Raw genomic sequence first — 17,029 nt, 5'->3', positions numbered from 1 at the left:
GTCGGAGTTTTGATTAGTATTTAGCATATTTCAAGATTTACAATTTTCTTTCTTTTCTTTTTGTTTGTCTTGTATCAAGGAAAGAATCCAGTACTTTATTATAAGCCACCAAAAGCAGAAGCAAATCTGAAGTAAAAATCTAGCTGCCACTTTTTAAATGTTTTTGCTGGCATGAGGGAATCGCAGATTAAAATGACAAATGCCACTGGTACTGAATCATATGAACTACCTCTAGCTGGTGTTAGAATTGAAGTGACTCTGTTTAAATATAAATATGTGATTCTTGGCAGGGTTTTTTTTTTGTAATCTTTGCAGTCATATTTCTGGGCTTTGCCAGTGACTACTTACTAAAATGAAATGAACACAAATATGATTAGTCTGAGTGTCAGTGTAGTTCCAACCACTCTGTAGTCCAAAAATATAATCGGCAGAAAATCATTAATGCTGCGTGTATTTATAAGAAGAATATAATAAGATTTAAGCTTTATAAAAAGCTTGGAGTTGAATTATTTTTGTCAGGAAAAGGAAACATACCAACAAGGATTGAAATTAGATCTTGATAATTAGCAGTTATTAATATAAGACTCACATATGTATGTTGGTGTTTTAAATGCAACTCACTGGTACATTTATGTTTTAGACTCAAAGTAGCAAAGGAATTAGTTCTTGAATTGTCCTGATAATAAGCGCCTGAGCGCTTCAAAATGGTGCCATTGTGGACATGAAATTATGCATCTGCAGTTGTGTTTTCCTGTCCTAGTGGATATGACTCAGAAGAAGACTCTTTCTGTTCCCCAATTGTGCATTTTAAAATTGCATTTCCGCTTTGAAAACTGATCGAAAGGCTGAGTGTGATTTATTTATTTTGCATACTTCAAAGATTTTCAGGCCTTGCGGCTCTAAAATGTGGTGATTGATTCCTAGAGGAAAAAGTTAGTCTCAGAAAGTATTTTTGATCAGTGAGAACATAAAATATTGATGTCATGAGCAGTTTTTAGTGATACGCCTTGGGAAATCGCGAAATCATTTTTTATTAGTTTAGTAATTCATGAACATGCTTGTGCTGCTGGGAAAATGGCAAAGACCTTAAAAGAAATTGCCATTTTTGTCACCATGCAATTTAATTGTAATCTCATTGCCATACCTAATCTCTGTCTTAGAGGGAGGAGAGCTAATTAGCCGTGTCACAACACTTTAGTGTCAGTCACAGAAGGTGAAGTAAAATAAGCCTTTCTTCAGCCTCCCGAGAACTGTTGAAAGGGTGGCAAAAATCTGTGCCACACTTTCTATCACTGGATTTTGCCATATTCCATCCAGATTTATTGTTCTTAATAGAGATTAGGCTTCAAAGATTAAATAAAACCGAGAAACTTTAAGGGGAAAGATTTTCCTTCTTTATCCACATTACATTATCTAGCAAGTTTTAACTTGCAGATTGCACATGAAATAAAAGTGAACTGAAGACAAATCTGGCTTCTATCGTCTCTGTATGTCTGACGCTCTGCAAGACGACAGTGTCTGTGCCGGATTACGTGATAATAAAAGCAAGATGATAATCGCGTTGGATTGCAAAGCACAGCCTTGGCAGGATGAGAGAATGTTGATGTTCAGGTAGGAGACAAAAGCCGAAACAGTGTGGGAGGCAATCAAAGAGTGGAACAGTAAATGGTTGAAGGATTTATGTGGGTCTTACGCAGTGAGAGATTAGACGCACCTTAAATTAGCTGTGCGAAGCAACAGGAAGTTTAAATCCGGAAAAAAAAGATGCACACCCAGTGGAGCTTACGCAGTCCTCAGGGTTGTCATCTGCTATTATCTAACCAGCCTTACTCTATTTGCACATCGTCACCATCATTTGCATAGACTCGCCGAGTTGTTTTGACCCCTTTCAAACAAAAATATATCTTTGCTTCATCTACTTCACTGTAAATGAAAAAGGGAGGTATAGAAATAGTATGTTCTTACGGTGGATGAGATCCTGCAAAAACGACGACATCGAATCTACAATTCTTTATACGGTTTGCTCTGTGGTAGAAAAATCACCACCGTTACCATGGCAGTGACCGATGTGATTTAAAATGTTTTCATAACTGCAAACAAAGCATTCCTGTTTTAAACAAATGACTCATAATTAATGGTCTGACTGAATATGCAGACCTTCTAATATTAGCATTCATATTTAGGTGAAGGTCTGTCATAGTTAACCAGAATATTATTGAAAAGTGAATTTATTTTAGAAAATAAGAAAAAATCATGTACTGATTTCACTAAGATAAATTCCTAGTGAAATTAACTCATCAGCCACTTTGCTATGCACATATGTTTCCAAGGTGTATATAAAAGTGGTCTGACATATCTTTGTCCTCGAAAATGCTTAAATTCTTTCTGGCATAGAAATACATCTGAAATGGTTCAGAGATTTTGGTCAGTAATTACAAAGCAGCATCATAGAGGATGATTACGCTGTAATCATAAAGGGATGGACTAAGGTTGCACTATGGCAGGTTGTGATTTTTTTTTAAACGAGTCCCAGCACCAACATGAGTCAAACTCTACTTGAGAGCCAGCATCCTGCGATTTCTAAATGTCGAGAAGGTAATTCATCCAATTGATTCAGGTTTTCTAGTTCACTGTGAAAGGATGCAGGTCACCAGCTCTCAGAAACTAGAGTTTGGCATCCCTTCGCCAGTACACCACACCCAGCAGCCTAAACAATGACAGAACATGTCCATGACATTACCCAGCCTGTTTGTCTCCAACAACTATGCCACATTAAAAGCCACTCTAATCCCCATTCTCTGCCATTCTAATGCTGCGCTTGATCGACAACAAGTTGTCCTTACCCTGTCTAGACTTCAAAGTGCAGTAAACAGCTGCCATGTGATTAGCTGATTTTCTGGATGAGTTAACAAGCAACTGAACAGATATGCAAAATAAAGTTTCCAGCGAGTGTATTTCAAGCATTTATGTCTGCTTGTTTTGACGATTATGGCTGAGAAAAACCAAATGTTCAGTTTCTCAGAAAATGCTATTATTGTGGTAGGCATTGTGAAGTGCCCATTGAGGTGCGATCTCTCTGGAAAAAATGCGATGCCATTCTGTCTTACATAACCCTTAATCTTTGGGCTGTTGGTTTATTTTCCTTTGTGAAATGACTTGTTTCAAATCTTCCGAAAGCAGTTCTTTTCCCAGGACTTAGCCATTCTTAAAGTTTAACTGTATTCATCTTTGCTCAATCACAGACTTCAATTTTTTCTTTAATTTTGGTTGGAAGCTTCTTTTTTCTGGCTTTTCAAAGCATCCAGTCTGTTTAAGAAAAAGCAAAACAAAACTATATTTTCATGCTGGTGAGTACAGCAACTTATTGACTCCAAAGAAATCCAATCTTTTTATTTCATGATCGCAGAAATACAGCCTGCAATGCCGGGCTCACAATGACGAACCAAAACCACAAACACATTTTCATACATCGTTTAGCTTATTTGGCCTTCAACTACATTGCTTCTCAGACAGGTTCACATTCTTTTGTCTTAGAGGTTTAAATGTCAGCATGACAATTAAACCTAAATTAAGTTTAGGTTAAATTGTCTTAAGCCTAAATGTCATTTTGTCCCTTTTCTGTACTGTTTGGCTTGCTATGAGCCCAATTTTTTCCAGGAGGGAAACGGATGGAGCTGTCTTCCACTTGACACTTCACACTGATCTAGCATCATCAATTCATGTCTATTTCATATCCCCTGTGACAACCAACAGTTGAAAAATAATTTTCTCATATTGTAGTGTAAGGAAGTGTAGTTTTGGTACACCAATCTTAAAGATAAAATACTAAAATAAGATTAGCAGAGGAGTGCACTACAAAAGATAATTTTCTTCAAACTGTTATAAATTGTGTATTTTAATTTATGTTCAACTCACATTTCTCTTATAATTTTATGAAGACTGTTTAACATTAGAAATTAACCACAACACATTTTGATGTCGACAATTTTAACATCACCGCCTGCTGGACCGACTCATTTTATCTTCCCGGATCGTTTATTCCAGAGAGGATTTACAGTTGGGATTTTTTTTTGCACATATAGAGGATTAAATTACTTACAACAAAATGTTACATTGATGATTTAGGTATGTGGACTCAATACGGACACATGTATTGATATGCACATTCATGATCTTCGTTTTTTATTATTTTTTTGTGGACAGTTTTCTTTCTGCCTCTTTTTTGTGAGTGTTTTTACTGCAGATAGTTGCTGTGCTAAACGTGCTTCACAGTATACATGATTAACCTTTATTATCATCATATTTACCCCTTTCCTTCCTCCTTTTTTTGAAAGTAAAGGAAAAGGTTTTAATGTGTGAACTAGCTGTCTTGTGTAATTGAATGTCTCAGGGTTATTTTTAGTTGTTTTATTTGTTTTTTTTTCCACTTTTAGACCCCACGGCGACCTCACCGCATTTAGAAGCTAGCATCCTGTTTTGGGTGGGCTCGAATCTATGTGCACAATGCCTTGAGCTTTATTTTTGTAGCCACAGATGTTTCATGATGATGTAGCCACGGGGTTTCTGTGTGTGTGTCACGTTTACTGCTTCAAATGATGCGTCTGGTTCTGTGTGTTTGTGAGCATTTTCTACCACTTATTTGCTGCCCTTATGCCACAGATGTTCCATGAAGACGCTGCCGGAGGATGGCAGCTTGTTGCTGTCGATGTCAACAAACCACACGGTAGAGCGCCTGCTTGCCTTCAGGTGAGTACACCGCATAATGAATAGGCTGCTGGTGGGAAGTACTGCTCTCAGTGTCCCGTAGGCAATTGCATATTCTGCTTGTGTGGCCAAAGAAACACTCGGCGAGCGTCATCATCCATTTGGAACTTGCGGCAGAGTCATCCGCGCCTTATTGTTTTCACATGCGTCACCGTATTCAGCTGTTGCATTCAAGACTCGGTGACTCGATTACGAATGAGGAGAAGTTAATGTTTGATGTGCAGAGTTGCGCTAATGACTTATATTTTGACGGACGCCGGGTGTTGCCCGGGCTGTGCGAGCCGAATGGTTGAGCTGTAAAGATAAGCTGAAAGTAGCGGGTGTTGTTTAAAGCTGGGATGCTGTTGATAGGGGTTTGGTTTGGGAGTAAAAGGCATGGCCCTCGCTGTGAGGGACTGCCAGCAGAGTCTACGGCAACAGGAGGGAGGACAGCTGTCAACACGCCTTCCTGGAGTAAATACTTCTCCAGACACACACACGCACACAGGAAGCAAAGCAACAAAGAAGTACAGAGAAATTGGATAGAGAATGAGAGAGAAAATAGGAGTATTGAGAAATGGAGCTTTTCTATTAAAGAAGTATTCTCCCCAGAGCCCTATCTTCAGTAGGAGGGAACATTTAGATGGAGGGATAACCAGAGGGGTAAACACAACTGACTTCCCTTTGAGCCATGTGCAACGTTACATGCAGCACTCAACAACTTCTTTGTTTCTCTCCTGCAATCATACTAATAAGCTCTTACTGTTACTTTGTTCCAAAAAGACCTTTCTGCCAGAAGGAGCATCACAAATCCGGAAAAGACTAGAATTAGATCAAGTTCAGAGTCAGACAGTTTTTGGCGCTGTGTTATACGCGCGGTGCATTTGTAAGAAATTATTTACACCTACTGTATCTAGAATCCCTCTGATTAGTATTGAAAATGAAGGGATGTGTGACTTTTTTTATTTTTTCAAATAGCTTTTCAGCGGATGTCAGTCAGACTTTGTAGTCTGGTTTAGATCAAAGCACATTCGTGTGTTAGAATGGCTCAGCCCAGACCTGAATCCAATTGAGAATCTGTTGCAAGACCTGAGAATTGATGTGCACTTTTGCTCTTACTCCAGTCTGACTGAACTTGAGTTAGATGGCAGATCACAAAACATTCAAGTCAATTCATAACAGTTCAAAAATAATATAAAAAGACAGAATGGGGAAATATGAATGCTTTTACAAGCCATTGCATGTGGTAATAATGAATTGCTTATGCATTCATGTTTTCATGATTAAACTAGAGGAATATTAGGAAGTGTTTGTTTGGGAGGAAAATAAGTAAATAACATGCCGCTGTCAGGATGAGCTAAAGATCTGGGTGACAACACTTTTCAAGCCAGGTAAAAAATTGGGATTTACCTTTACGTTTTATGATGGTGAGACATTTTTAAGGCCATAATAACAGACTAGAAATATGGCAGGTTACAGTCGTTGTCAGAATCTTTCTTTTTGCATTCTGTGACGTTCTTCAACTTTATTTGTTTATTTCTGCTTTATTTAACATGTCAAGTGTCAGGCATAAGACGGATGATCAATAATAACTTTAGTGTTTGAATAGTGCTGACAATGAAATGAATCACATGGTGCTTGAATTCAAAAGACATCAATTGTTTTGGTTGTCACAAAGTGACAGCGTTTTGTGGCATGCAGAGCCATCAGATTGCTCAAAAACTTCTTACATTTCCTTCACGCTTTCCAGAAGCTGCAATGTGTGAGACACAGTTTTAAAGCCAACTGTTTTTCTCTCTCTCAAATAAACTTGTATATGTTGCTCATATACTCAAAAGTATATGAAGCCGTCTTGACTGTGGATGGGCAATATTTCTTTAATTTTGAAGATCTACTTTCTTTAAATATGAATTTCATGTATACTACATCAATTGGTTATTTTTTTATTTATTGATTAATCTTTACTGGTAAAGATAAAAATGAGAATGTGAAAACGGCAACAAAGAGGCAGACTTTTAGAAGTTTGAGAGATGGATTCTTACTGTGAACAACATTTCTGTTCACAGTAAATAGACACGTATGATTGCAGTTTTCTTAGTCAAAATTTAAATGTACCATTCACAATAATAATAGCCTTCTGTAATAAGGCTATGAAGTGGCACCTCACTCTTGATGCCTTTGTGGCTTTATGATATGGAGCCGTAACATGAAGAATTACTGTTCTGACTTCTTATTGAAGAAACTTTCAATTACAAGAAATAGCTACCTTTTATTCTACCTCGTGTAGCGAAAAAATGGTAACGAACTTCAACAACTGACCAAAGAAATATTTGAATTCTGCCACAGATTGCTTCAAGTGAAGCCATTTCATTGTAGCCCTGCTTTATGTTTAGGGTCTTTGTCCTGCTTGCATCACTCTAGTCTTTAAATGTTTGTAACCTCTTGAAGAGTTGCCTTGTCGTTAGCGCCATCCATCTTCCCATCAACTCTGACCAGCTTCTCTGGACATCTGGCATGATGCTACCATCACCATATATCACAGCAAGAACAATGAGTTCAGGGTAATGTACAGTGTTAGTTTCTGCCCAAACATGCCATTTTGCATGTTGGACAGAAACATCTTTTACTGGCCTGTGCAAAATTGCAAATAGGACTTAATATGATTTTTCTTCAACAATGGTTTTCTTCTTCCCACTCTTCTAAAATGGCCAGATTTGTGGCGTACACAACTAATTGTCCATTCAATAGATTGTTCCACCTCAGCTGTGGATCTCTGTAGCTCCCTCAGAGTTACTATGAGTCCCTGGACTGCTTCTTAGATAAACGCTAGGGATAATATTTTAGCACTTAATTCAGCTTTAAACTTCTCCACAGCTTTATCCCTGACCTAGCTGATGGTCTTAATGATGCTGTTTGCTCATTTATAATCTCTAATATTCTAAGGCTTGTCTCAGAACAGCTGGATTTATCCTGAGAAATCTGCTATAGTCGGGTGAAACTGCACAACATATTGAATTGGAATCATCAACGCAATGTCAATGTCTGCATTAAATGAATTATGAAGGAATGTCTGGATGAAATATTTGGTAGTCTAAGTATTTCAGATACAATGTATTACTCTTTTTCTTTCAAGTTTATATTTGGCCACTTGGAAGAACTATCACCGTTCTTTATCTCGTATTTTGTTTTAGATGTTTCTCAGCTTCAGCAAACCTGATTCAAATGGGTGCTTTACCTCTTTAGCATTTTGTCATGCTGTTGTTGACATGTTGTTTGAAAACTGTGATAAATGATAATCATACGTGATCTGCGGCGCATTGACTCGTGTAGACGGTAAATACTGTGTGCAGACATGGGGTCTCTGTTGAAGCAATATCACTATGAGATGATGTCACATTTATAGAACACTGAATGAGCTCAGATTAGAAAGCTTCAATATTTACCAAGTACCGAGGCATCACTACTTATGTAAATATATGCGCACTAGCGGATGTTGTCGGTCCACAGTGGCGTTTGTCTGTGAAATGTTACACACAGAACAGTTCTTTATACTTTAAACAATCCCGTTCCAATATTACATTGTGAACATAAACATCGTGTTGTGGCATGTTACGATATTATGGGTTGCAGTTCTTCCTGTGCTCTCTCTTCAAAGTCATGCTGAAAACTTCAAAACAGTCTCTTGCTCGCTTATGTCAGAGGGGAGCTGCGCTTTTGATTGGACAGGTAGAACAAAGAAAAGCGGCGGGCACCCAGCCTGTCTGGCCATCTGTGAGTGCTGGGGAAGTGAAGTGTGAGTTTCTGTTCTGTTCTGCCTGGCTCGAGAGTAATTGGCCATCAAATGATTAAAATGTTTCAGAGCTGGCAGGTGGGTGCTTTTCGCAAAGAGGTCGCCAGCGTGTATCCTTTATATAATCCCTCTATACCTGTTAGTGTCTTTCGAACCACCTGTATGTTTCTGGTCTGGTCCGTGTTTCTCTGACTGTCAGAGCCTGTGGAGCCTGTTGGTGCCTGGCTGTTGGTGCATGAGCCTGTGTCCCTGGTCTGGGTACGTCTGAGTCCAACTGGCTCCATCAGTTGGAGATGGCACAAAATTGATTAAACACCTGCATATTTTGGAGACGGAGAGGGGAAAGTAGCGCCCTCTTAGGACTAAAATGGAGAATGTCTCTTCACTTTCTGGCAGTTGTTCTAGAGCAATGACTATTTTTTTATTTTATTTATTTATTGTTTCATTGATTTATACAAAAAGAGGCTAATAATATTGACCAGTACTTTAGACACTTTTTTTGTGTTAATGTATATTATAACAATTTTTTATGTAGCTGATATGATTCTGTTTATCTCCTATGAGTAAGGAAACATAATTTCTGCTACCGGCAGTACCTTAAGAAGTATTCATACCCCATGTGAGAACAACAGAGTTATCAGATTACAACAGGCCAAATGCAAATACAAAGGCGCTTGATAGATTTTCATTTGTAAAAAATGTTGAAGATAGTGTTTCATTTTCTTTCGCTTGCATGATTCCAACAAAATATTCTCAAGCTTGGCAGTTTGTGGTTGTAACATGAAGATGTAAAAAAAGTTGAAGAGGTACAAATATTTTTGAAAAACCCTGCATATTTTTCATATGTTTGGAATGAGCAAGGTAATGTGATTTTTATTTTTAAGCCAAATATTTATACATTTTGATACTATTATTAAACAAAATGTGTCTAATTATTTAATTAACAATTTAAAAAATACGCACCTGACCATCCGAGACTGCTCCGCAGCACAAGTCAGCAATATAGTCGGGTCATTCTACCTGATTTTTTTTTTTTTTTTTCCTTCCTGTTTGGCTGGTGCATTGTTTTGCATTTTAAATCAAAGTTATTGTAACTTCAAACAAAACTCAAGAAACTATGAAATGTCAGCCTGTGAATAATTAAAACCACTTCTGATTAATTTACCATTCTTGTTCTGTCAATGAGCAGCAGATGTTCCTCTCCCTTAATGTTTCCTTTTGTCTGCAGAGCTACAGTAAATGCAGAGTGATTGATAACCAGTAACTCACTGAGGGGCCCAGAGGTCCAGTGAATGCAACACTTTTTTCTTTTTTTTTTACTCCTTCCTCTTAAGCCTGAGGTTATTGATTCTCTACAACCTTCCCTTTCCATTTAACTCTGATCTTTACCCCCTGGACTGCTATCATTTAAAACTCACACACATTCACACAACCTGTCAAGGTTAAGGTCACTGTGTCTTGCGTGGAGGGAGAAGGCGGCTCCTGAAATGGGTAAGTCAACTGAGGAGAAAAAGATGGGGAGAAAAAAAAAAAAGAATCACTGGTAAGCTATCATTTAAGATGGTTAAAAGGGACAGCAAAAAGGTATGGAGAGGTGCCTTAATGCCCTAAATGTGAAATTAAATTGTCAGCGGGGAGAAGGCTCATATGGCAATGAAATAAATGATGCTAGACTGATTAGTGGCAAGTTTCTATATCCAATAAATGGCTCACCACCCATGGGGCCATTCTGTCAAGGAGCATCATGAGCATTGCGAGAACCCTCCCCACTCCAAATAAGAGACCATGTTCTCTATGACACCCACAATGAGTTTTCCGTCGCTTGCATACCTATTTGACGCAGAATGGACATCCCATCGGAATTGCACTCAGTGCAGAAATATGTGGCTTTCCTCTGTGGCCTGCTAATATAGTAGGCATTAGAAACTCATAATATGAGACTCTTTTACAGTGTTTATCAAGACTTAATGTGATCTTCTATCGCTTAAAACTGGAAATCGTTTGGCTGATTAATAATCTGATTCACATCTGATTAAATGCAAATCAGATTATTCTACTCTGAAAAGATTAGATTATAAAATGTTTATTGTGTTAATGAAACCCAAAAGACATTGTTTTATCCTTATCCTTATTGTTTTATCTTCTTGTTAAGGCCATAATAATTCAAGGAGATTCTATTTTACTTGAAGTCGTTAAAGTTTGTACACCTCCATTTCCTCAGCCAAAACTACTTCGGAGTTACAACACACAACAATGTCAAGAAATTTCTAAAATAAGGTAAAGAGTTGCCATTCCACATAAATTCAATCAGGGTTGCAGAACTAGAAAAGAAGAAGAAGTAAGGGGTTGGAGGAAGAGCTCTTTTGTTTATTTGTTTTAGAAGAATGGTATTGCAGGGACTGAAGAGATAGCTCAAGTGAAACAGTTTGTAATCCCAATCAGTTTCTCCTTAATCTTGGTAAACAGGAGAGAGAAAACTGTCACAGGAGTTTGTGCCAGAACATGGCCGAGTCTGCTGGTGACAGTTCCTGTGTGAGTACTGCTATATTGTGCCAGCAATGAGCACATGTGCTATACTCATCTCGTGTACCAGCAGAAAGAGCATTTGTCCTCCTTGGCAGCCAGTGCAGGGAGACAGAACATGAGGAAACAGTCAATCTGCCTCTGTGCTTTTCAACTCTTCCAGCCAATGGAAATGTCCCAGGTGCGATGCATGCATTCCCAGCCATCTTCTGGACATCCTCTATATGTTAGCAAATAATTTAGTGAAGCTAAGTGGGGAAAAAATAAAATAGTAAATGAATTCTGAAAGTTTTTTTTTTTTTTTTTTTACACATAAAGTACAATGTCACTTAAGAAACTTGTGACCACATGTAATTATCTTAATGGTAATTCTATTGATCATTTTGCTTCCAACACAGACTGTGCCTCAAAAACATGATGTGTCTTAAACCAATTCCTAACCTGTTTAGTTAGGAATTTTTTTTGCTAAAAAACAATACCAATATGATTATTTAGAGAATCACTCACACAATAAGTGTAAAAATAAATTCAACTCGAATGATAATACAGTATTGGTCACTGAGAACAAGTCTTAATGACTTGATGATATAGCTGTGTTCTGGGGGAAATTGATCATTTTCACATTTTATTTTTGCAAATGTAGTAGCTCTCTCTCTTTGTCTAATTATAATTAAAGCCATATGCCAAAAGGAGATTTTTGTGTTGTTGTTTATCTGAGCATTGAATGAACGTTGGACAGATGCTAACTTTCTACCAGCTAACAGTTAGCATGTCGTGAGATTCTCACTTTAATTACAAGTCATTTGCATCTTGTCTGTGTAAATGCTGCCACACAAAGATTTTAAAGTGGTGAGAGCTTTTTCAGTGCTTTACCCTACAAGGGTCTGTATTAGTTGAATCTGTCAACATAGCAGGGAATCTCAACAATCACTAATTTTCTTGACAAATTACTTGTCATAAACATGATACAGAGAGAATTTAATTACCATCGCATGTCAAGCTTAAAGAAATCAACTTCACATCTGGGGGCCATAAAAGATATTGATGCCATTTTCAATACTCTGATAAAGAACGGAGTCATTGTGCAGTGCGTGCTTCACTCTAACTTGGTACTTGGTATTTAACTTGGGTAAATTAGACTGATTTAACACGTAATGTGGCTAGCAAAAGGTTGCTAATATTTAAATAGGCTATCCTATTACACTCTTTCATATACAGGAGCTTTACCGACTTTTTTTAGATTGCTCTCAAACATCAGTGTCACTTTTTTGTAGTGCTTGCACAGCCATCAACCTGGCTTATAATGACCCTTCAGCTTTTCCTGTCCGTCAGTCTCCAAGGCAAAATGCTTTTGCCTCTGCCATGTCTCTCGATGTACTTGTTGGGTTACCAGCTTCATACTTCCATCAGCAGCACACTGTTGATTCTCAGCCATGATTGATCAGATGAAACTCTGCAAGGGGAGATGGAGTTGGTATCTTTAGCTCTGATGTGCAAGGTTGTGTACCAGCTTGGGAAGATCAAAACTGTAAAGCTGGTGTCAGTTATAATGCAAATACTTAAAAACACATTTTCTTACATTGTTCTATCTTAATATTGATCATTTTGACATTGCTACTTAACGCATGCCTCAATCACAGTGTGAAAAAAAATAAAACTGCAATAAATGTTAAAAGGTTATTCTCAACAAATCTTGAAAGGAAGAAGGTGTCTCTATTTGAAAGATGTGATAAATGCTCATTGCTTTCTATTGAGCTCAACAGCTTGTCTTTGCAGTGTGATTCCCTAAACCTTACAGAGCATGCAGGCAAAGTCACAACCTTGTGAAAACCAAGCATTTCACAAGGCATAGACATTCTGTTCTCTGTCAGCTCCTGTCTCATGATCATTCTCTTTACTCTCTCTTTCGCTATCTCTCTCCCACACTCACACACACATGCACACACGCATCTCCATTGAGGTAAAATACCCATGGGGTTGAGCTTCTGGTTAGTGGAAATGTCAAAAGGCTTTGTCGTGTCCAATCTTGGTCAGGAAATCTGACCTCTGTGTTGAGAGTGAGCTTGTGTGTATATTTAGGAGAAAAAAAAACCCCTAGCCATCTGCACAACTTTGGTCTGCAAACCAACACAATAATTTAATGGGAAAAAGAACTGTAGTGATAAGCAATAAAAGCAGTTAATTCTTAAAATATATTTTGGCTAGTGTCATGGTGCATTCAGGGACAGAAAAGTCAAATGTTTCTTCAGATTTTGAAAACGGCAAACCAACACGTCTAACAGATCCATGTTACAAAATCTTTCTAAGTAGTATATTTAGTAATCTCATTTACCACCAATTGTTTTCTTTCTGATTTGAGTTAGTACTGTCCTCACCCATTCAATAAATCTGAATTTTATTGAAATGTCTGTTTATTTCAGTACATAACTGGAATGAGTTATAAAGATTAATCACACACAAGCCGATGTTTCAAAGCCTTTATTTCTGTTAATTATGGTGATTTTGTGCTTGTCTCTAATGAAAGATAATGAGATTTAAGATTGCAATGTTACATCAAAACATTTTAATTGAGAAATTTGGGCTTAGTGAAAAATATGTTTAATGCCTGCTTAAAAGTAGTTCTTTCCAAAAGGGTAATTTTATTTACAAATCAGTCTCATCTGAATGCCTGTTCTTGTTTATTGAATACGAGTGTAAGTGTATTTATGTGTAGGAGGAGAAATGGCTGTGATTCCGCCTTCCTGGGGAGAATTTGATCTCTCTGCTGCAAACACTCTTCATCTGCACTGAAGTTTTCCTCTTGCCTTCTTCACTTTTTTCCATCTAACATGGACGTCTTTTTTTAGAATGAGTGACTCTACCCACTCACAAGCTGTTCATCTCGCCCTACATGCACAAATTTGAAGGTTCTGATCACATCTGTCACATTTTCCTACTTGAAAAGCCCTATTTGTCCGTCACAGATTACAATATGTTTTTAGTGTTTAATGCCATTTGATGGTATCAAGGGCGTCGAGATCCGCTGGCATTCAAAAATGAAAGGAAAATATTCTTTTTTTTCTCTCGCTTGAGCTGCTGAAAATGAACTGATTCTCCTGATTCTGCTTTTGAGATTCGTAATTCTTAAAACAAATATACTGGTACTTGTGTTTGCTTTGAAATTGATGTCATTTAGCTGCTCGACTATTTACATGTTTTCATATAGCTTCACATCCAGTAATAGCCTCCTTTACCTCTTTCCACTTTTCCCCCATTGTTGCATCAAATGTATTCCAAGGGATGTTGTTTTAAAAATTCATATTATTTTGTTCAGTGCCTTGCAAAAGTACTTAAACCCTCATCAGCACAAATTAGTGAAAATTTGGAAAGTGGAAGTTGAAAAGGACACAGCATATTTCTGATAATATTGATTTTCAAGTTCTGGGTGATTTATTTGGAACCAAATAATAGACACAAACACAATCTCGTAAAGGAAAGGTAATGAAGTGAACTTAAATTAAGGAAAAACACAAGCCTGATTTGAACTCAACGTTGCTCAACACATTTTAGGTCATTGTTTTACTGATGGCTTTCATATATCAGTATAGTTTTGCATCATCTGCATCCAGAATCTGTCGATTACTTTTGGGAAACAAGTAAACAAAGCATTTTCACACATTGTTTGAGTACTGAGTACTGCTTTGTTTCCGCAGCAAATGATGAGGTCCTCCGTCTTCCATATGTTCATCCTCACTATGGTCGCTGTGGATGTCATTGTGGCCGCCAGCAACTATTACAAAGGCGAGAATTACCAACGGCACTATGACGAGTTCTACCTGGCAGAGGTAAGGTCTTAGTTTTTCAATAATATTTATTTATTTATTTATTTATTTACTATGAAAAAGCAATGCATTATATTGATCTAAGGTGCACTTTAAGTTATACACTAAACATTACTTTTTAACACTATGGCCACTTTCTTTGTAATTTCTGATATTTCATTAGCTGTACATAAAAGGGTTAAAAGGAACCGATGTAGGGTGAAAGAACAAACCTCCTCCAGAAATACAATTAAGACTCAAATGTGGGTCAAGCTCCATGCAGTTTTCCATAAGGCATTTTCAAAAACATTCATTAAAATATACAGTGCAATGTAAAAATCATCCATTTATTTAGGTTAGACCTTCTAATATCAGACTCCTTTTGGGGTTTTGAAGTCTTGGCTTCTTGGGACTTCAGCAGCAATTTACTTATGTGTTGCCCAATACAAACACATTTTCAGAGAGGTTTTTGTTTGTTTGTTTCGTCATTTTACCCTAAGCTATGAGTTACTTTGTCAGGAAATAGGTTCCTAAACTGAGATCTTAGGAGAGCTTATAATTCAGATCTTTAGAGACTTTTTCAACTGTTCAATAGTTTTATCACAACGTTTCATATTTTATTTTCTGGATCTATGAATATATTTTAAATATTGCACCCTTTCACAGGCTAAAATAGTATTTTGGCAATAACAGATCAATACGTTAGGTCTTTTTTCTTTTTCTATTTGCTACCAAATGTTGCTTTTATCTGCTGTAGTAGATATATTTCAGGCCCAACTTTGTTGCTTCCCCCCCCCCCCTCCATTGGCCCACATACCTCCATTTTCAAGCCTACTCTGCACAATACATGGTCATAAAAAAGAATCAAGAAAGAAGCAAAGTCTTATTAAAGTGTTTTACTGACTTGCAGGAAATTTAGAAATATGTATCAAATCATTCGCCAAAGAACTATACAGGATATTTGACGAGTTCAAAAGTTTTGCACAGTACTACAGACAATTATTAAATTGGTCACTTCATTCAGAAACACAATATGATTCAGAATTTATCATACATTGATGCCAGGACTAAATCCTTCTTTCTTTCTGTTTTCCTTCTCTGGCAGGTTGCTTTTACTGTGCTGTTCGACCTCGAAGCTCTGCTGAAAATTTGGTGTCTCGGCTTCACCGGCTACATCAGCTCCTCCTTGCATAAGTTCGAATCTCTCCTGGTGGTGGGCACCACGTTGCACATCTACCCTGATCTGTATCACTCCCAGTTCACCTACTTTCAGGTAGAACCGCTCCTGTAAGCGTGTAGACATTGGAGAGTGTTTGCACAAAAATGGGTGCTAATCATATTCAAAATGCAAACCCGAATCGTCTTCTTGAAGTGCAATGACGTTTTTCATTTCTCACAGTTTACACTTGGTTGAGTCACACATTCAAGTAACACCACAGTCATGTAGTGAATCAAAGGCACCACTTTCTGTCTGAACCAAAACTCTGAACTTGCTATCTCCTTTTAAGATGTAGAAGAGTGTTGTTCCCTTTTACAGATACTTTTTTGTTTTGTTTGTTTTATCATACTTGATTTTTTTCAGGCCTTCAAACTCAATTTAATATCTGGGGAACATAAGTAAATATAAGCAACAGTTTTAAAATGATGAGTTCATTTAATTCTGTGGAGAAACAGTTCTATTCAAGCCAACCTAAGTCTACGTTAAATTGTGAATTAGTGGAGATTCACCGCTTGTGATTCAACCTTTTTGTTTTTCACTTTTAATCATGACTGCCATGAGTAAATGTTTACTGCATGCTCCAAAATTTGCACCATTGCCACAATGTTTACATGACAAAGAGATATGTAAGGATTCTGCTCAGTACATTTTGCGCAATAGTAAATGTTTCCGTTTTTCAGTACCACATCCTGGACATTCGGATTGTCCTCCTGTTTTTTACTGTTTGTTGTCTCCTAGCTGTGTCTCCACCATTGTCTCAACTTGTTTTTTTATTTATTTTTCTTTAAATATCCTAGATAGTGTATTGACGTTACCGTTATTGTTGTCTGGTTTGAGTCTTATGAAGTCTTGTGTACTGTATGATGCACCTTTGAACCGGCAGAACGATATCTCGTCTTTTTGTGCGCTATAAGTGAATGACTGAGATCATGATGAAGCTCTTTTGACTTGACT

At 37.4% G+C, this 17,029-nt stretch overlaps 1 protein-coding gene across 2 annotated transcripts in view; it reads left to right on the top strand.

The window, feature by feature from the left end:
- Positions 1–17,029, top strand: part of nalcn (sodium leak channel, non-selective) — a 73,293-nt gene that overhangs the window by 13,500 nt on the left and 42,764 nt on the right. For both annotated transcript variants that reach the window (XM_088010449.1, XM_088010446.1), the window contains exons 12-14: positions 4,660–4,746; positions 14,749–14,880; positions 15,962–16,129. In XM_088010449.1, the coding sequence (XP_087866575.1) occupies positions 4,660–4,746; positions 14,749–14,880; positions 15,962–16,129 (387 nt within the window). The remainder of the gene's footprint in view (positions 1–4,659; positions 4,747–14,748; positions 14,881–15,961; positions 16,130–17,029) is intronic.

This window comes from Poecilia mexicana, unplaced genomic scaffold, assembly GCF_051168715.1.
Source record: "Poecilia mexicana isolate PSO_F unplaced genomic scaffold, ASM5116871v1 scaffold_2, whole genome shotgun sequence".
Classification (NCBI taxonomy): domain Eukaryota; kingdom Metazoa; phylum Chordata; class Actinopteri; order Cyprinodontiformes; family Poeciliidae; genus Poecilia; species Poecilia mexicana.
The sequence above is the reverse complement of the archived record's forward strand: the minus strand, read 5'-3'. Positions and strand labels throughout refer to the sequence as shown.